General features: G+C 40.0%; 1 protein-coding gene across 2 annotated transcripts in view; it reads left to right on the top strand.

The window, feature by feature from the left end:
* Window positions 1–21,474, top strand: part of lmcd1 (LIM and cysteine-rich domains 1) — a 158,394-nt gene that overhangs the window by 129,662 nt on the left and 7,258 nt on the right. For both annotated transcript variants that reach the window (XM_065259357.1, XM_065259355.1), the window contains one exon: window positions 17,568–17,903. In XM_065259357.1, the coding sequence (XP_065115429.1) occupies window positions 17,568–17,903 (336 nt within the window). The remainder of the gene's footprint in view (window positions 1–17,567; window positions 17,904–21,474) is intronic.

Below are 21,474 nucleotides of genomic sequence, written 5' to 3' on the forward strand. Positions count from 1 at the left end.
CAGGGGTCAACCTGGTGGTGGTGGTGGGGAGGATGGAGGCGAACTTCAGCTACGACACCAGGAGAGAGCAGGAGGAGAGAGTGTTAGTTCAGCATTTAAATAGTCGGCATTGAGCTGTGATTGGTAAGCCGATTTTATGAATGAATGACGTGGTATTAGAGTCTTCCTGGTAAAACTTGCGCTGACGCTTTCATATCCTCAAAACAGGATCTAATATTCTAGAGTTTTTTCTCAAAATTATGTGAAAATCATTCTGCCTACTCATTTACCTAAACAATATATTGATTTAGAATTTCTAAGAGGAGAATGAAAGGAGGAATGAAAGCTCCTGTATAATCTGTGATTAACAGCTGAGGAAACAAAAGACCTGCATAATGAGATGCATAATGCCTTGTTGAGCCATAGAGCCTTGTTGGCAGGAATGTAAGAATAAACGACTTTCTCTGTAGTAAAACCATGATAAGGTATACTTGTGAGTTTACAACAAAAGTTTTCAATAGAATGTAAATACTAACGCACGCACACACGCACGCACACACACACACACACACACACACACACACACACACACACACGTTTATTTTCTTAATTTTGCGAAAAGCACAACATTCTGTTTTTATTGGGAGTGGGCAGAAAAAACTAGACACTTTAACGTATTAGATGATGTATAAATCATTTTTGTATGTCCAAAATCAGCAGAGAAATCTAAGTCTCTTTGCAGAGTGATTGAAAAATAAAGAGTTTGCGGCGCCTGGGCCGCAGGTGGCCCCAGAAAGTTAACTGTATGTCATTGGCAAGGCACCTTTCAGCTGCACTGGTCCATGTGTCTGGTTACCTGTACAGTTGCGTATGGAACTTTAGGAGAGGGTTCCCTTTCGAGAACGGTCTCTCGACATTGCGTCAGAGGCTGATGCTATGGGAGGTCCTCCCCTCTTCTGATTTTCTGAAGCTTTTTTTATAGAACAATGCCAGTGTACTGGCCAATGCCTGCCATGACGACATATAGAGGCGTGGCTTCCGCCGCTATATAACGTCCGTCTGAAGGAATATCCTCAGATTCTTTCTCTTTACTTCGTGATACTGAAACGTCACCGTAGAGCAGTGGTCTCCAACGTGATGCCTGCGTGTTCCAGGTTGCCCGCACAGAATCTGTGAGTTCCCTTTCGAGAAACTATAGCTGCGTCGCCATAGCAACGCTTTGGGGAATGCCTCGGCATGACTAATTTGAAGCACGTGTAACACATAATCAATAATTAGATGATTGGATTAGAGGTTGACCGATTTATCGGCCGGCCGATTAATTGGCCGATTTTTGGCATATTTAAAAAAATAGTCTTTGGCCGATTTTGCTGCAAAATTAGGCCGATTAATAGGCAGGCGCTTCTGCGGGCACCTAAGCGTTGTTGTAGAACTCGTGACGCTGCCTCTTGGTGCAAGCAGATCGCTGCCGTCACTGCATGAAAAGTGGAATTTTTGTCAGAATGTGGCACTGTAGATTGTTGTGAAACTCCAAGTATACGACTGCGCATGACAATTTGCAGCCCACACCGAAAACTGCCGTAAGTTGTCAGAAGTTGACGTGGGTCTTGCTCTGAAGTTGTCCCCCCTTCCCCTAATTCTAGGGGAGGCTTTAACATGTAAATGAACATGCTGTGAGCTATACAAATGCAAATGAGGGTAGCAGCTGGGGGAGTTTTACTCAGGTGACATTCTGAGAGGTTTTAAACTTTGATTTTAATAAAATCTCTGGTATCAGTATAGCCAAATTACAAACTCTTAAATTGTAGCTTGAATTGATTTATTTTCAAAGTATGCTACACTGTTAACCCAGATATTGTCTTAATGATGTAAACATTACTTAATATTTTGAGTTTTGGACATATACTTAAAAATAAATTATACCCATAATCCTTTGTCCCTGAATATTATGATTATTTAAGCTTTTTTACAGAATTAAGAACTAATAAGAACTTTAACTACTTAAATATTTGTTAAAATGTCATAGAGGTTTATGCTCTAATATTATTCATGTTGTTTAGTTTTAAATGATAAATTACCATTTTTGTTAATGAAAGTCACCGTTCAGGTGATCAGTGTTTATTGACATAAACAGCACATTGTATTGTATTTTTCGCAGTTTTGTGAGTGTTTCAGTGGAGAATCAAGTTTATTCAATGACTGACTTAGTCATGAGTTTTGTGTTATAATACTATTTATAACACTAAGAGAATTATAATTATAAATGAATTAAAAATAGAAAATCTTTCAACTCAGTTAACTAAGCGGAGATGTTGGACAGAGTAATTCAAAATCATCTTTAAGTTTAATGACATTCATTTATCAAAATATTTTCTTCATCATTTATCACAATACTTTCAAAATATTTTTCCCTAATTTTTTTAAACTATCCCTTTAAGTAGATTCAGTTTGTCCAGGCTAACAGTATATATTAATATCTCTGTATGTCATTAGCAATAACCAATGTTAAGTAAAAAAAAAGATACACAAAACAATTTATTTCAACAATTTTATTTGTTTTAACGGTTTTAATCAGGCTCAATTTGTGCATTCTATGCAAACAACATGTCAAACAACAAAATGTCTGTCTGGAAGGGAATGAAGCAAGGAAACTTGTGCAATTACATCACAGCTCAAATACTGTGCATAGTGGCATGACTACAGTTATTGAATTCACATACTGGTAATCCTGCCATACTTTTCCATCATATACATCTCCTTACACACCCTTTGGCATTTCCCGCTTTTGCCTTTCATCTAATTTCTCTTCAAATACAAGTCTTTTAACAAGTCCTCCCAGAGACTGCACAACACTCTTGTATCAGTAAGAATGTATTGGATGGACATACTCTTCACTGCTCAAATATGTAGCCTTTCTTAGCAAGGCAGAGCCACATTTCTTCCTTAATGCAGACCTCTGCTGTGGGTGATTGTAGAATGGGATGTGACCACAAGTCCTGCAAACCTTTGTACAATCCCGTCTGAGCTCATAGGTTTCAGTAAGCATGTACACTGTCATACATTTTGGACAAACCACATACTGTAAGAAGTCGTCACGGAGGATACCAGTCAATTTCATCATGGCCAAAAGGTTCATCATCAACAAGTGTTCTGATTTTTCACTTCTGGCCTGATCACTTCCATGCTCCTCCCCATCTTGTATGTGAGGATAGCCTTCACTCTGCTCCTCAGCAAGGATTTCCCCCTCTTCATCCACATAGTCATCCTATGAAAATTTAAAGGACAAATTTAAAACACATGCAATGCACATACTCAGCACCACCATTAGACCATTAGAGATTGAAAAGCCCATCGTTAATATGGCCATTTGAGATTTAAAAAGAACATAATTAATATGTTCATTTCTCATCAATATGGCCATTTGAGTATGAAAAGATTTGAAAAGTGTAGCTGAAAAAGATCATGTGCATCTCAAACAGCTAGCTTTAGTGCAATGAACCAGTTAAGTACTTTGTGGGAACTTCATCCACTTCAACTTCATTTTAGGATTTTTTAATACTTTATAAAGTGTGTTTATACTTTAGTTGCTTTCATTAGTTAACTAACAGAAATTTTAGAGTGGAAAACAATCACGTGGGTGAAAATTGTTAGGTTTTCCCATTTCAGCTCTGGATTAGCATGTATTGAACTTTATACTAGTATATCCAAATGTAATTTCATGCTTACCACACAACAGGAGATGTCCAGGAAAAGATGACTGCTTTGGTCATCTGCTGTTTCGTCTGAAAAACAACAAACAGAAGATACCGTTATGCATTATAACGTGATATTCCTATTCAATTATAATTTACTATTAAAATAACAACAACAGTGATAATCAACCACATTTAACTCCAACCTTTTTGTAAGCAAGGGCTGCCACAATGGATAAAAAATGCTGGAGGGCTACTTTTTGATATAGTATAGGCTACTCAAAACGTTTTTGTTTTACTTGTTGATTTTATTTTACTTTACTTGTTGATATGTTTTAGTATTGTTTAAAATGATAACATACCTAAAGCAAGCCAAGCTTATATAAAAAATATGTAATTATGCTCACCGTTGTCTGAACTGCAATTCGCTGGGTGCGTTTCTTCAAATTCTTCAATCACTTCTTTTTCTGGGTCCTCGGAGTGCATTTCACTTTCACCAATCTCTCTAACTCCAGTAAAGTTATCCTCCGGGTCTTTACACATGACGGGACATCACTCACAGCGGGACTGGATAGCAGCAGCAGCAGGCTCTGTACGTTATCTGACGTAGCCCTTCTGCATTTTTTTCTCCCAAACTCCATTTTTGAAATAGCGCTTTCTGTGGTCAAAATACTGTGTATGACACAGTTCAGTGCTGCAATGTTTACAGAAGCGCCGAGGTCGTTTCTTCAGTCTTGGGACTTCCATCTTTCAACTGACAGCACACTGTGTTGATATCACACAGAGCTTCCGGCACATCGCGTTTGTTGTTTATATCATACGCATGCGCGCACGTCTTACAAGATTTTCCTTATATCAATAACCTCGCATGTGATTGGAGGAGCCCGACAGGCTTCTCGCCTTCGTCCAATCACGTGCGAGGTCATGGCCAAGGCTCACACAGCACTGTCGAAGAGCGTAACAGACGTTTGGTTTGGTGTTTGTAACTCTCCAAGAAGAGAAGACGGCTGCACAATCTCAAGATTGTGGTAAGAATAATTTTATGTATAAGCATATTTTTTTAAGTAGCCCAAGCTGTGTGTTTTATAACTAAGAGGCGTTTTTGTCTTGTAATTTTTAGGAGGCTGTACAGCGTCTCTGAGGCACACTGCAGGCGCTATGAACCAGAGCAAAGGTTACGTTACGATTTAAAGAATATGTTTTTATTCTTGTATAAGGAAATAGATACGTTAATAGATCCGAGCTTAAACCCGCACATTTTGTTTTCACAGACTAACGTCGCCTCATAACAAAGCCGTGACCTCCGATTTGCTTGGGGCTATTTCAGCAAGTCCAGCTTTACTGCTGAGAATGACGACATTGTTTGTAAGTATAACTTCTAATGTTTTTCCTCATTTCTTGTTTAATTGTACCGTGACTCTTTTTATTAATACCAGTCTCATTTAATTGTTTTCCAGCTGCCCGTAAGACGTATTATGAGTCGGTACGCCGGAGTTTCAGATACAAACAACCTGAACTCGCATCGCAGGCGGAAAATGCGAAAAGTTTAGCTCGTTGTCGATCCAGAAGAAAAAGGGTAAGATTTATTATATTAGATCAGTTTTTTGTCAATGTGAGTATTTTTCAGGTCACTTATTGTCTTTATTGATTGTATTACAGTTGCTGGAAGCGAGACGAAGTGTGCTGGCTGAGGATGAGATGGACATTTGGAAGTGCGCCACCATAGATCTCATATCTGATGAGGAAGACGGCATTGTTGGCGGGGTGTCTGGATGGATTGTGCGGCCACCGCCCTCTCGCAACCTGGAACTCTCCGAGCTCTGTGCCACGCTGCAATCCAGATTAAAGGCGATACCAAAGTACAGAGCAACTCACCATATACGCCTGAAAAAGTGACTTTTTTACAACGGTTTTGATTTTTTTTCAAGACTTTGATCACTTTTTTTTTCAACACTTTGATCACTTTGAAAAATATTTTTAGGGATCTTTCCCGAACGTCTTAGGCACTTTTTGACGTGTTTGGAGGACAATATAAGATACATTATGCTGCTTTGTACATAGTTGTGTGTTTATAAATAAAGCTCTTTCTTTGAATAAACAGCTGTGGGTTTATAAATAAACCTCTTTGTTTTCTCTTATATTCCTTGATGTTGTGAATAATGTAGTACATAGCACAATGACATTAATATATAAAAAATGATAACATAAATTATTTATTATTATTATTATTATTGGGGTTTACATTTATAATGAGCCAGGGTGCCCAATAACCCCCCTCTTTCGAGTAACGGCCCGACTTGAATTTACTCACTCGGTATTGGCTGAAGCCACTACTTTTAAACAAGAAAAATCCCTTGTGATTGGTTTGAAGTGATCTGCCAACCATTCACGGGGGATTTTACTTGTTTAAAAGTTGTGGCTTCAGCCAATACTGAGTGATTACATTCAAGTGGGCCATTACTCTAGTTTTGCTGCTATTCACATGCTAATTACGCCAGAGACGCTCTAACTGGCCGGCAGAGGTTTCGCTGCTATTCATATGCTAATTAGAGGCATCGCACCCGCGCGGGGCTCTCCACCTACGTCATGGTTCGTTTATGACAGTTTGTGACACAGACAAACGCGACGCTCGCTGCCTGTAGATTGAGGAAAGCTGCCGAAAATTAGGGAGATTTTCAGGAGCCTACAGGCGCTTACGGGGACGAAAATCTCACTTTTCATGCAGTGGTCCCGTGTGTGTGCAGCCATGCCTTGTTCACAAACAGCTTTAGTAAACGTTGGCGGGATTGCGCGAATTAAGCAGCCAGTACAACAGCGCGGCAGGCTTATGTCTTGCGGTGCACTGTCCGTGCAAAGATTAGGCTCATGAGTTTTGTTTGCGTGACAGAGAGAGCAGAGCTGTGTGCGCACGCTTTCTGTCTTTAAACTGTGTCCCTGCTTTTATTACTCAAAACAAAACTGACTCGATGGCGAAAGGTCGGAAGACCAAATCATATCCACTGAGGAAATGTTTTTCAGTTTTGCGCTGCTCAGCCTGGATTAGAACACAGCGCGTCCGATTCGCGAACTGACTCCTTTGAACGGACTCGTTTGAATGAACGGTTGAAACAACAGATCTGTACCAACACTAAACTCACAAGACGTCGCTGTCAGCACGATTAGTCACTTATAGCGCCTCAGAAATGAGAATGTAAATGTGTTTAGAAAGATTTGCCCTAAATAACAGTCTCAACTAAAAAACATAGGCTTTGATTCCCCTGCGCATGCAAGGCATTCGCATATTAAATTACATAGAGGACTGGCTCGTTCTGGGGGACTCAGAACAGAGGGCAGTTCAGCATCGAGATGTTGTTCTCGCTCATATGAGAGATCTGGGCTTGCGTCTGAATACCAAAAAGAGAACCACTTATTTGGGTGTGATTTGGAATGCCATGACGATGCGGGCGCAGCTTTCACCTGCACACATTGGTGTCATTATAAATGGCATGAGAGCGCTCAGGCTGGGCCAGCTGCATACGGTGAAGCAGTTCCAGAGACTGTCTTATGGCAGCCGCGTCCAGCGTTATTCCCACTGGCCTGTAGACCTCTACAGTGGTGGCTGAAGACCAAAAGGTTTTCCCCGAGAGGAAATCCATTTCATATGATCAATGTCACGCACCGTTGTCTGCGTACTCTGGTAATGTGGAAAAAGCTGGGGTTTTTATCCCAAGGTCCTGTGCTAGGTGCGTGTTGTTGGCGTGTGACGCTGACAACAGATGCATCTCTCACAGGTTGGGGTGCGATTATGGAAGGCTGTCAGATCAAAATCGCTGGAAACCGCATCATCAGCTATGGCACATAAATTGCCTGGAAATGATGGCAAAATGGTTTGGACTCAGGCATTTCCTTTCAGACCTGAGGGGCCATCTTGTCCTTTGTTCTTGTCCGGACAGACAACACATCTGTGGTCTCGTACATAAGTCACCAAGGAGGTCTATGGTCACGGAAACTTTACAAGCTGGCGTGACAGATTCTCCCTTGGTCGCAGGACAAGCTGTGCTCGCTAAAGGCAGTCTATATACCAGGCCACCTGAATGTGGCAGATGCCCTGTCAAGACAACAGACCTCCCCAGGGGAGTGGAGACCACATCTGGATGATATTTGGACGTGCAGAGGTAGATCTGTTTGCATCCCAGGACACCACAAATTGCCCGCTGTGGTTCTCCCTGAGGCATCCAGCTCCACTTGGTTTGGATGCCATGGTGCAGACGTGGCCGAGACTACGTCTGTATGCCTTCCCCCGGTCACGTTGATCCCGGGAGTTCTGGAGTGGGTTCGCCAGAACAGGGTCCGGCTCCTGCTAGTAGCCCCATTCTGGCCGGCCCGAGTATGGTTCTCGGACCTCATCTGGAGAGCCACCCGTGGGAGATTCCAATCAGGAGGGACCTGCTGTCTCAAGTGGGGGGTGTAATCTTTCATCTCTGTCCAGAGATGTGGAAACTATGGGTCTGGCCTCTGAGAGGGCCGCATTCATAGACTCGGGTCTCCCAGCTGAGGTTGTGGAGACCATTCTTAACTCCAGAGCTCCCTCCACAAGGAAAATTTATTCTGTTAAGTGGAAAATTTTCACCTCCTGATGCTCAGCTCGTCTGACAGACCCGGTCAACTGCCCTGTCACCGTGGTGCTGAGGTTTCTGCAGGAGCGTTTCTCTGATGGGTTAACCCCTTCCACTTTTAAGGTCTATGTGGCAGCAGTTTCTGCCTACCATACTCCTGTGGAAGGCTAATCAGTGAGTAGACACCCATTGGTGGCCGCCTTCTTTGCGGCACCCATTGGTTGTGTTATGACCTTCAGTCATTTGTTTGATTTCTGTGCTGCCCTCTTGTGTCTTCTCTCTATATTTGACATTTGTTTCAGAAAGGCGGTTCTTGGAGATAATGTGATGGAGGCTGTGATTGGTCATTATCTCCACCTGTTCCAGATAAAAGGACTGCCTGGATCACTGATTGAGGTCTTCGCTGCCATTGTGATTACTTTGTGTGCTGTGCTTGTGTATTAGTCTTTCTTATATCCTCCAAGTATTGATCAAAATGTGACCCGTCACGGAAACCAGGGACACAAGTCGGCAGCACAAGTTTCGAGAAAATAAAAATCAAAGTTTTTTTTTTCAAAATTTGTGATTTTCGTTTTATTGCAGAATCTGTAGGTTGAGATCACAAAGAAGCCTATCCATGTTTGAGATAGCAGTTTATGTATATTTAAAAGCATACATTTTGCATTGGCTTGTTTTTCCGGAGATTCTAGCGTGCAGCGGGGGGCGTCATAGTCTGTGTGTATATTTACATACTGGATAAGCTTGTGTTTTCGCCTCCGCCCCCAAAGGGAACAGCGTGACAACTGAATAAGGATAGTTCGCCCAAAACTGAAAATAATGTCATTAATGACTTACCCTTATGTCGTTCTAAACTCGGAAGACCTCCGTTCATCTTCGGAACACAGTTTAAGATGTTTTAACTTTAGATTTAGTCCGAGTACTTTCTGTCTACTCCATTGAAAATCTATGTACGGTTTCCATGTCCAGAAAGGTAATAAAAACATCATCAAAGTAGTCCATGTCCATAGTCCATAGCGTGCGTATCCCCAGACTGTAAATGAAGCTCGGGCGCACAAAACAAAAGAAAAATAAAAGAAGCTGGGGCGGAACAAATAACAGTCAGCCGCATCGTACGTCAGTCGCGTCACTGACTTTATGGGGCGCCGCAGTCGGATGACGTCAAAGTACCGCGAGAGCTCTTCAAGAAATCTTACGGAGTATAGTTTAATTTCGACTCGCTCTCGCGGTACATTGACGTTTTGCAGTGCAGCATGAAGTCAACCTCATAAGTTACACAGAGATCGGTGGGTTTATGTGTTTGACGGAACTTAAATACCGGAGTGTAATCTGATATACCCTTACATGTTACGATGTAAATAGTCCTCAGATTGTATATTATATTGTATTACCAGAAGTTCATGCGAAATCTGATGTAAACAATAGACTATATATCTATATTTCACGGATTATACGCATTTGTGGACAAAAATCATTGGATGATTCACACATCTGAAACAGACTGGATTTGACTTGTGTTCCCCACAAAGGTAAAAGTCCTGTTTATTTTTGCATGTTGTTAATTCGGACTTCTGTAATAAAATACTGCATATGATGCTAGAACATCTGTATCTCAAAACGGCTTTACAGGGGGTATGGCTTAGCTAAATGAGATGTAAATGAGCCCTATTGTCTCTCCAGCCAGGGAAAAGGGAAAGTGTTAACTTTTTTCTTTCTCAAATTTCTCAGCATTCTCTTTCTTGAATGTGTTACATTCAAATGGCCACAACTTCTCCAAATCTTATCAGATTTCCATGTGTTACACATCGTTTGAAAGCTTAGAAACTGCACTTTCAGAATCTATGAATAACTCAAAATGCCCCAGATCCGACTTGTGTCCCTACTTTCCGTGACTGGTCACAAATTTGTTAATTGTTGAAAGTCATAGCAGAGAGAAAGTATTGTAAGTTTATGTTCAGAGTGTGTTGAGCCTGTGAGTTTATTTTATTTTTGTTTTGTTTATTATTGGATAGATTTGTTTGTGCTTGACCCATGCCTGATATTTGACTACGATTACGGATTCTGATTAGCCAGATACATGTTATTCACTTTTATCAAATATTCACCAACATATTGTGACAAGGTATGTAGGGGGATCGACGCCATTTATTTTGACTCTTTGAATATTGTTTATTTGAGAAAGGGAGTTAGGTAAGTAATGTTTGTACTTTATTTTCTTTCATTTTGGTTTAAGTAAGTAAGAGGTATTTTGAAGAAGATTGTTTTGTTTATTATTTTGGCCTTGTCCTCCCCTGAAGCCTAAATCCTTGTCTGTTAGTGAATAAAGAAATTTTGTATATTGTAATCTCTCCGTATCAAGAGTCTCATTTGCCCGTTCTGTTGCGATTGACCCCTAGACGGTCGTAACAGAAATTGGGGGCTCGTCTTAAAAAGCGAGATCGATATTTTTTTTTTTTTTTTGTGAATTTGTTTAAAAATAGGACTCATGAGATTTACTTTATATAGTTTTGTTTGGCTAGTGGTTTTCACTTTAGGGAGGAGGGAATTCGGAATGTCCTCGAAATTCGAATTGGAAAATTTTGCAATTCAACCTTCAATTGGATATTTACCGTAAGGATGATTTATTTTCGATCGCCGACCTGTACCAGATTAAAGTTCCTCGTGGTGCAGTGAAATGCGAACTCAAGAAGGTGATTCTTAAGCATTTGGTGGAAAATGGAGTTTTATCGGAAGGGAGTGAAGCAGGTGCTGCAGATCAGGAGCTTATTTCCATGGGTGATGGGGCAGAGTATCCCAGACCCTTGGAAATGGCCGACATGGATCCTGTAGATTTCCCTTTCCAAACTGACCCGTTATTCGCTCTAGGGTACCTACCTGGGACTTAGCGGTCGTGCTGGAAGGGCTCTCATTGGCTCCGTTTGAACCACTTGAGACGTCACCAGATTGGCTTCTGGCCTGTAAGACGGTGTTCCTTCTGGCTATTACATCTTTAAAGCGGGTGGGGGACCTTCAGGCCCTGTCAGTATCCCTAAAATGTCTGGAGTTTGCACCTGGGATGGCTAAGGCTTTTTTACACCCGAAGCCAGGTTATATTCCCAAGGTGCTGAACAATGTGCCGAGGCCCATTGTTCTACAGGCCCTTTGTCCTCCCCCCTTCAGGAGCGCAGACCAAGAAAAGCTGAATTTGGTGTGTTCCGTGCGAGCACTGGGCACATACGTTCACAGACTGCTCATTGGAGGAAGTCCGAGCAGCTATTTGTGTGCTTTGGTTCACCCAGAAAGGGTTTACCGGCAACCAAGCAGACTTTGAGCAGATGGATAGTGGATGATATCTCACTGGCTTATGAACATTAGGGCATACCCTCACCCGTCGCTGTGAGGGCCTACTCTACCCGGGGTATGGCTGCCTCTAAGGCCTAAGGGTTAGGCACCTCTCTTCAGGACGTGTGTGATGCGGCCGGTTGGTCTTCGCCGCTCACCTTCGTCAGATTTTATGGTCTAGACCTAGACCCCTCTTTAGGGTCCCAGGTTCTTTTGCCTTGACTGTGTTCAGTTATGCACGCTACAGGCATTTGGTAGTATGGAAGCGTGGGCATCTCGTTCTCCAAAGCATTGCTATGGAGATGCAGCTTGAGTTCCTCGAAAGGGAACGTCTGACTGAGAAGGGAACGAGACGCTGCGTCTCCATGCCATCCTTGCATCCCTGTAGGCACTTGCTTCGGCACTGGTAGCGAGTGTGTCTGTATGGGATGCCTTCTTATACCCCTGGTCCCCGCGGCATCCAGCTTATATCCAATCATCTAATTATTGATGAGAGATCCAACAAGGAGAGAGTACACACTTTGTGCTTCTCCCTGTTGCACTCCCGTAGGGGACAAGCTATGGTTGGCCAAGTGCCAGCAGTTTGTGTGCCCCAGTTCGATTCTGCTGCAAGTAAATGTGGAATTGGAGAGAGGATCAGTCATTCGAGTCCCTGAACTGGTAGAATCAGCTGCCGTTCTGTAAGGGCACTCCAACCAGCTTTACATCTGCTTGCTGGGGTGTTATGCGATGACTTAGATTTCTATCGTGTTGTGCTTTGAGTCGCGAACACTTTCTACTCAGCGCCCAACTTATGCTGTGCGCATAAGGATCTGTGATGTGAATACCTACCTGTGCTGTCCCGTGTTGAGTGTTATAACTTTACAGTAGCAGATAGTTGCCAGCAATGCAGGCTCTTAAGGGTTTGATGCAGCTCCTGTGGCATTTGCCCGATGCCTCTGGGAGTGCAGTGACTGGGCACCATCTGGTTATCAGAATTAAGAGATTGTTGGATAGTATTTATACAGTTAGGTCCAGAAATATTTGAACAGAGTCACAATTTGTGTTATTTTAGCTGTTTACCAAAATGTATTCCAGTTACAGTCCTATAATGAATATTGGCTTAAAGCTTTAAGCATGTATGTCTATATAGGATAACAGTGGTGAATGATGGCATTATTCTCTCCATGATTAAGAAAAACCCCTTCACAATGTCCAGAGAAATGAAAAAATAATCTGGATGCTTCTGTCTTAGGTTACATCACCAAAAAACACCAGCGACCCAGTGCCTTAGGAAACCATACATGGAAATGCAATCACACTCCCTGAACACTATTTTTCTGAAGATGTTGTCTGCTGATATCATGAGATGTTCTTAGCCTTCTCCGTCATTTTTATTCTCATTAGTCTTATACAGGTTGATATTAGTTTAATCTCTCCAAATAAAGCTTTTATAGAGATTGTTTGACTTTTTTAGGAGTATAATACACCCTTCCTATTCTTGAGGCTTTTGTATCTTGTGGTGAACCCTCTGTATTTCTCCTTGTAATATCTTATCTTTATTGTTTTGCTTGACAATGACATCTTTACCATCTGCCTGGATACACTGGAGCACATGTGACTACCCCATAATGGTTCAGATGTGGCCATTAAGGATGCACATTTTTTCTCTCTGCATCCACCAATGTGCCACAACATCTTACAAGGATGTTTCTCTGAAGTGAAATAAATGTGTTCTGCTTTACAGAATATCCACCAGTTGGGACTACACACTGTTTTTACAACTGATAAAATATCAATTAAAAAAAGTAAAAGACACAAACCTTTACAGTTTTTCTCAATCAATCTGACAGATTTCTCTAATTCACAGTTTACAGAGTGAGCTGAACACTTTGTAATTGTCCTTGAGAGGGCTGCATTTCCCAAAAGGATTAGCTAAATATGAACATTGTTACCATTGAACTCTATTTGTAACAACCGAACTTGCAACCATAGTTGATTTCTAAAATGCACCCCAGATTGTAAGTTTTCATTCATTTCATACAAATTATAAATCACATACATAATTTTCTCAAAACACTGCACAGGACTCATAACTGCTTTAACAATAGCTCATACAGGGTGTCATACAATGGACTCTCGACAGAAATGCAATATTATATACATAACTATATTATAAGTGGTGTATAAAGACCTTACATAATGAACTGCATTGTTTTTATTACCTTAGAATGAGACTTTTTTATTTACATACACCACATGTCCCCTTACATGGAAGTTACCATCATCTTTCTACAGGAGCCCTAAATGGACAAACTGTTTTACAGAGCCCGTTTCATCCCTACATTGTCTCAGACAATGACATGTTTTTCCTGTGGCGGCTACCATATACGTTTTAAAAATAGCTGTTGTTTGTAATTTGCAATTTCACTAGATTCCACTAAAATTGACACACACTACCTGTGAGGAATTTCTCCGAAAGGAGAAAGAAAGAGAACCCAGGCGCAGGCGTAGATGAACTCAAAAAACTTTTAATAAAAGACTTTCAAACAAAAGACCCACGAGGGGGGTAAAACAAGACAATGACTAAGACTAAAACTTACAATGACAACTAACAGGACTTGACTAAACAAAAACAGGAACAAGACTAGGATATGAACAATAAACTTGACAAAACACTCTTGACTATATCACACAGGTAAATGCAGGTATTAACAAAACGAATCTGCACAAGACAACAAACACAAGGGCATTAAATAGGGGAGCAAAACAAGAGGGGAACAGGTGACATGAATCAAACAATAATGGGATAATTAATGAGGAAACAAGGGGGCGGGGTCAAGAGACGAGACAGAAAGCACATGGCTTAAATAATCAAGGCCAGTGCTTTCACACAAAACATGGGCCTGTCATGATTCTGCCTCATGACTTATACTAAAACAAGGACAAGAGGGCGGAATCATGACACTACCATTAAGAAAACGCAACTTTATATATTGGTTTTACACAAATCACAGAAATGTATGTACTATTTTTCCAAAGAAAGCTCTTTCATTTGTTATTTTTTATTATTTTTCTGGGAAAATGTCCAATTTTATCATTCAACACTGCTGCAACAGTGGCTTTAATTTCACTCACATTTCAGAATGGAGTTCTTTCTCTCATATTCTCATTTTCTTTATCGAATTGAGGAGTTCTTCTCCTCTAAAAGATGGAAATGTCTACGATCACAACCCTTACAACCAAGTGAGCCTTCTGTTGACACAGAAGCTTATCATGAATAGATTCAACATTCATGCAGTTTTTTTTATCATGATGGCTCGTGAGCATATACATTGTGACAGAGATAAAATTCTTTGGCCAAATGTACTGTAAAGGAGAGACGAATTATCAATAAAGTTCATTGTTTTAGTGATTACAGTGCATTCATTTATTCTCATTAAAACTCATTAAAGAACTTGCATGAATACAAGCAAATTCAAAATCAAACTAACATATCTACTTGTTACAGGTGATCTGAAACCACTCATACATGGGAATATGCATATCTAAACCAAAAGAACAATGTTGCTAGTGACCGCTGGTGGCCACAAATTGCATTTTGAGTATGTCAGCCTGGTTGTTAAGGCTGTTAAGAGTGTTCTTTCACATGATGGTGCTGGGTGCATGGAACAGGTGTTGATGCTTGGCTCTAGCTCATTGTTCACAGTTCTAAAGGTCTTCTGTTTCTAAGTCAGTTAGGTTTGTCATTTACCCACAAAACACCTGCTCTGGACGCACAGTGCCTTGCATTCTTGAAGAGCTGACTTTTATTAATTTTATCCGTGTGCAGACTTCTTTGTTGTTTTTGTATTGATTTATTATACGTTAACGTTGCCCAGCACCTGTACCCAATTTTGGGTGTTTTTGGATGTTCAGACCTTTTCGCATGCTTTGATGAAGAGGAAACATCACAGTTATAAGACATTGGTGGATGCTTCAATGTCTTGTGTGGCTTAGATAGACTGGATTCAATACCATTTGAGATGGTTTCTGGCATTAGGGTTAGGGTAAATGTTATTTTATTTGTGCAGGATGCATCCTGTGTGGAGTGACAGTCCATTGAGGGGGTGTCCTAACGCTAGTCCTAAGATGCATTAGCACTAACGTTTATGGATGTTCTAAACTCTCTGTGTACCAGACAAAACTACATTAGACTTATTTCTGTCACTTGGGCTTAACATTAATTACATCACCTCAGAGGGATGCGGTTTCAGACCATTGCCTTGTCTCATATACCATACTTCTATATATTATAGCTTGGTCAACAAGCTACTGTTTAGGCAGAACAATAATTTCCACTACTAAAGATAGCTTTATTAGTACTCTCCCAGACCTGTCCCAAATGAAACCCACAGCAGATAACCATAAAGATCTGGATATTGTAATAGAAACCCTCAACAACGTTTGTTTTAGCACCCTGGAAGCTGTTGCCCCAATTAGATAAATAAGAATCAAAGAAAAAACGCCAGCACCATGGTATGACCATCATACCACAGCCCTTAAAAGGGTAACTAGAAAAATGGAACGATATTGGAGAAGGACAAAGTTAGAGGTATACCTCTTACTTTGTCCTTCTCCAATATCGTTCCATTTTTCTAGTTACCTTTTTAAGGGCTGTGGTATGATGGTCATACCATGGTGCTGGCGCTTTTTCTTTGATTCTTATTTAGCATGGAAAGAGAGTGTTCAACAATACAAGCTATAAAAACTGCCAGATCTACCCATCTCAGCAAGCTTATTAAAGGAAACCATAACCCTCATTTCCTCTTTTACACAGTTGCAAAGATGACGAGAAACAAAGAACAAACAGAAACCGATACTAAACTCCAACATAATAGTCACAACTTCATGAACTTCTTTACTAACAATTATGGTTATTATGGTCATTTTACATAATATTACATCGAACACTAGATTACTACATAGATTACCACATGAACATCTTGAGTCATTAAAAGCTACTAAAATAGAAGAGCTCTCAAAACTAATAAAATAATCCAAATCATCATTGTGTATATAAGACCCTGTTCCCACAAAATTATTAAAAGACTAAATTACTGTATTGTCAGACCCAGTACTAAATATCTTTAACTCATCGCTAGAACTAGGATACGTGCCAACAGCTTTTAAACTGGCAGTTATTCGACCGCAAATCAAAAAACGCACCTCAACCAAGGAGATCTTTACAATTTTAGACCAATCTAAAATCTCCCTTTTCTTTATAAAATGTTAGAAAAAGTAGTGGCAACCCAACTACAGTATGCGCATTCTTAGGGAATAATAATACGTATGAAAAATTAAGGCCCTCAGTCACTAATGACCTCATTTTAACATCCGATCGTGGTAAAATGTCTATTCTTATTTTACTAGACCTTAATGCAGCATTTGACACAATAGATAACACAATCTTACTCGATCGATCAGACCCACTATGAATCTAAATGATGCAGTGTTTGCACTGTGTCCAGCAGGTTCTTGGGGTTCAGCTGGTGCTGCTTGCAGATGGCATTGGCCATGGCATTGTGCTGTGTGCTGCCTGTGCCATTATAAAGTGAGCTTTCGCTTTTTGGATTTTTTCTGGCTTTCTACTCCTACTGCTCTCTATGTCTCTTTGTGGAGTGTTGCAGTTGCATCTTGAAACTTTTTTATTTCCCTCTGAGGAACTTGATCCTCTTCATTAGTTGTCACCTGCAGTTTCTGTGAGTCCAGGTGGTCTGGGCAGTTTGCATGTCCACCTGGTTTCTTGCTGGTGACATGTACATTGCTGAGGTTCAACTGGATGATGAGGCTGTAGATGAGGGCACTGATGATCCTGACTCATTCTCTGTAGTCGTAGCTCTGGGTTGGATCATAGTCTGGGCAGCTCAGTATTACAAGAAAGCAAGCAAATGGTGACATACCGTTGGAAGTTACAGGCATGAAATTTTGTTGAAAAGCTTTGACTATTGTCTCTCTCTCCCAGGCAATGCAATATATGGAGCTTCTCCCTGAAGACAGGCGACCTGTAGCTGGAACGGAAGGGGCGTTATATCGTCACAAGCAACTGTTAAGACAGTTGCCCCCCTATGATCAGGACCACACATACTGTCACAGTATGTCTGAGGCAGAGCTAAAGGCCATGGCTCAGTTTGTGAAATCCTATAAGGAGGAAGCTCTTGGAGTGGGGAAAATTGCTTTGCCTGGGGAAGAAGGAAAAGCCAAGCAAAAGAATGAGAGAGACCCCACCAATCCAGAACAGTACAATACAGAGACCACTGCCAATGATACAACAGAGAAGAACAGCCAGAAAAGTGAATATGTGAGTTTATTGAAGCATTTATTCTAAGTAATGCACTCACAAATTCCAAGTAATTTAAGTTACATATCATACAAAATGATTGTTGCTAAATTCAGTTACTTAAAATAACTACATCATTTTAAAAAATGATTCTTAACATGTTATACGTTATTATAGCAGCTTTCTTTCCACAGGGTTCCCGCGGGGTCTTAAAAAGCCTTAAAAGCATTGAATTTATGATTTTGGAAATAATACCTTAAAAAGACTTTAAAAAGTCTTAAATTTTGATGTCTTGGTCTTAAAAATTGTGCTGTATGTAACTTCTCCATATTGTATTTTTCCTTAAAAGTTTCTTTGTCAACCACATTTTGATTAAATCAGGGATGCAAACACATCGCTTTTCGGCGCCTGCGGCTTTTCATTATTAATGGCATTTTGGTTGCGAGCACATCGTGTCTCTCCCGATGAGTCTGCTGTTTCTCGATGAATTGGGTGCGACATGAAGCGAGTTCAGCGTCACATGTTTCTGAACTTGAGCAGAGTTGTATGCATAGAGGTTTTCACGGAGGACCGGGTCCGATTAACAGTATGTGTAAAACCCGAGGCGATCAGAAAACGGCTGTGATCAGAGTCAGTCAGCGCTAAAGTTCACGTGCAGTTTCAAGCTGCGTGCCTCCGTTTCTATTGCGATAACTACTGGCTTGGTTTGAAAGTCACGACCACGCGCTGCAGTTTCTTTCTCCGTCCCTTTGTTTAATAATATTATTATTAATGAACCATCTTTTTATATCTAAAAAGTTTGCTCAAAGATCACAGAGATAGTAGCAAAAAAGAAATGTGAATGTCAAGCCCATTGCACGAGCAAAGCTCAAGCTGACTCTAGATATAAAAAACGCAAAGCTATAATATAAAGTCACCAAACACTGGGACAGCAAGTAGACTTTTGAATCTAAAATAATAAGTGGATAAAGCTATTTTAATCTGCAAGAGAGGAATTAAAAGAGGCACTTTTACTGCTTCTGCTTTATCTAAAAAGGAAAGAAAACTACATAAACCATAACACACCAATTACATTTATAATCTCTAGACCTGCACTTTCTATCATTAATATACTATACATATTATTGTATTCAAAATAGTTTGATAAAAGGGGTCATCTACACAAGTATTGCTTGATATGTCAGTGCAAAAACAGTAAAGTGTTTTGTGATGCTTTGAATGAATGCAGCCAGATGGAAGGCCCTGGTTACGTTGCAGGAGGTGGCCAGGAAGAAGAGGAAGAAGGAGTAAAGCAAGAAGAAGTGCTAGATAGTTCAATAAGAGTTTTGGTTTAACATAAAAAAATGAAGTTGAATATTCCAAATTAATGTTGGCATCTTTTGATTTTCGAATTTCATTTTACTCTATATAACTAGTTTGGTAGGGATGGCAGGGGTCGGTGGCAATGTAGTCTAAGTATCTGGATATTTGCCTGGGTGCGGGGGCTTAGATTACCTTTCTCTTTTTTGAACATACATGTGTTTGCATCTCTGTTTGTTTAATAACGTAGTATAAATAAAGAGTGGCGGATCCAATAATTGAGAACGCAACACAGTCCCAGGTCATAGTACAAAATACTGCGAACACGTGATGCCTTCAGTAAATGAAGATCACCACAACCATAGACTGCAACACAACACAGCAACAGGCAAAGGAGAAGCGGGAAAAATCAAAGAAAATCTCAGAAATTCCTTAACAACTTAACATTGTTTGGCAAACTTTCTTGTGGCCTACTGAAATTTTTTTTTTCACACCTGCTTGGCTTATCATCTTTTTACCCATTTCACATCGGAAAAATAAATGAACACAAGTTCAAGGATTTTAGTTTTTCTTTGCTGGTAGGGATGTGAAATGGGTATTAATTTTTTATATAAATGGTCTTAAAAAGGTCTTAAAAAGACTTGAATTTAACTTGAAGAAACCTGTAGGAACCCTGTTTCCAGTCTCACTTAAGCACTATGTTACTTCCAGACTCTATGAAACCCCTCATTTTGAAACACTATAATTAGTCTCTTACTCAGAGCATGTGTCGAACATTTACAGCCACCTTACCTTTTTAAGTTTTCCAGGAAGCATGCTCACAGTGGCTCACTTTTTCCTCACAGCAAAATGTCCCCAGTTCAAGCCCTGGCTGAGTAACGAGGCCATTCTTTGTGGGGTTAGCATGTTCAGGGTTCGCTAAATTGCTAGCCCAACATCCCAGAGCTATTGTGCTTTCCTGTTGGGCTATCAAAATGTATCTCCGCCATGCCTGTCAGGCTATCTTAGGGAGGAAAAATATAGTTTAATGCTTTTGCATTCTCTCGCAGATTTGGTTGGGTAATTATGTTGTATGTAATTCAGGCATTTGGTATTGAAATTGCAATTAAATGCGTGCTTACTTTTACTTTCACTTTCTATTCGCAGTAGCTTGAAATGTACAGGGAGCAGCAGTGCTGATTGAAATTGATGCTTTGGATCTGTTGCGTACAATATTCTCCCAATGTCATTTTGTCAGTCATTACTATTCTCACATAACAAGTGAAATGTCCGGCAGCAAGCTTATAGATTGCATGCACACACTCAAAAAAATGATTCATTGGATTAACTCAATTAGTTTGTGGGCAGGATTTCCATCCAATATGAATGTGTACCCCTAACTCATAAAAAACTGTCCAACTCAATTTAAAGTAAATGGCAATACTCAATTAGTTGCCTCAACTCAATTTAGTGTAGTCTGAATATCTCGATTTAGCGTTGTTTGAATAACTCAATGTAGTGTAGTCTGAATAACTCAATTCTGTTATTTTATATAAAACGTTTTTATATCATACTAATTAGCATAAGCGCATGTTAGCATGCTAATAATAATAACATATGATACTTTGGATTAGCATGTGAGAAGAGACTGATCTCCAAACAGGCATTAACACAGTGCTCATTGAGAGAAATATCTCACATCCACAACCTAACCACAAGCGCCACTCTTCTGCACGATGGTAACCAAACAATTTGAAAAAAAAATTAACAAAAACGCTTCTAAATCAATAAGATAAATGGACATTAAACACTATTAAGTCTTTCTCTTTACCTAAAAATGCATGAAATTACACTTAATTAAAAAAATTACTCCCAAAAGCAGATGCATGCAGAGTATGCTGGGAAATTATTTTTCCAGAACCCAGACTCAAACTAATTGTGTTAATGCAATTAAAAAGAAAGCAATAAATTATAGTACATATTAATTTTGTGTTAGATTTATTAAAAATATATACTTATTGCTCTTAATGAGGTATTTTAAATTAATTGAACACAATTTTAATGTGACATTTCTAAGAAGGGATTGAATCATTTTTTTGAGTGCAGGAAAGAGAATTGGGAAATTGCTGACAGTTATGTCATAAATCTCTGACAATGACAAACAGCAGAGAATTGGAGACATGAGAAAAGTAGATTAAGGAAATATGCTGTTATGATTTACTGTAGCTGAGGGTTACACAAATATCATTGTCAAGGATTGCTACGACAAAATATAGCCCCAACATTAGAGGTATGGATTGAGTACAGAAGCACA

Source organism: Paramisgurnus dabryanus, chromosome 24 (genome assembly GCF_030506205.2).
Source record: "Paramisgurnus dabryanus chromosome 24, PD_genome_1.1, whole genome shotgun sequence".
Taxonomy (NCBI): domain Eukaryota; kingdom Metazoa; phylum Chordata; class Actinopteri; order Cypriniformes; family Cobitidae; genus Paramisgurnus; species Paramisgurnus dabryanus.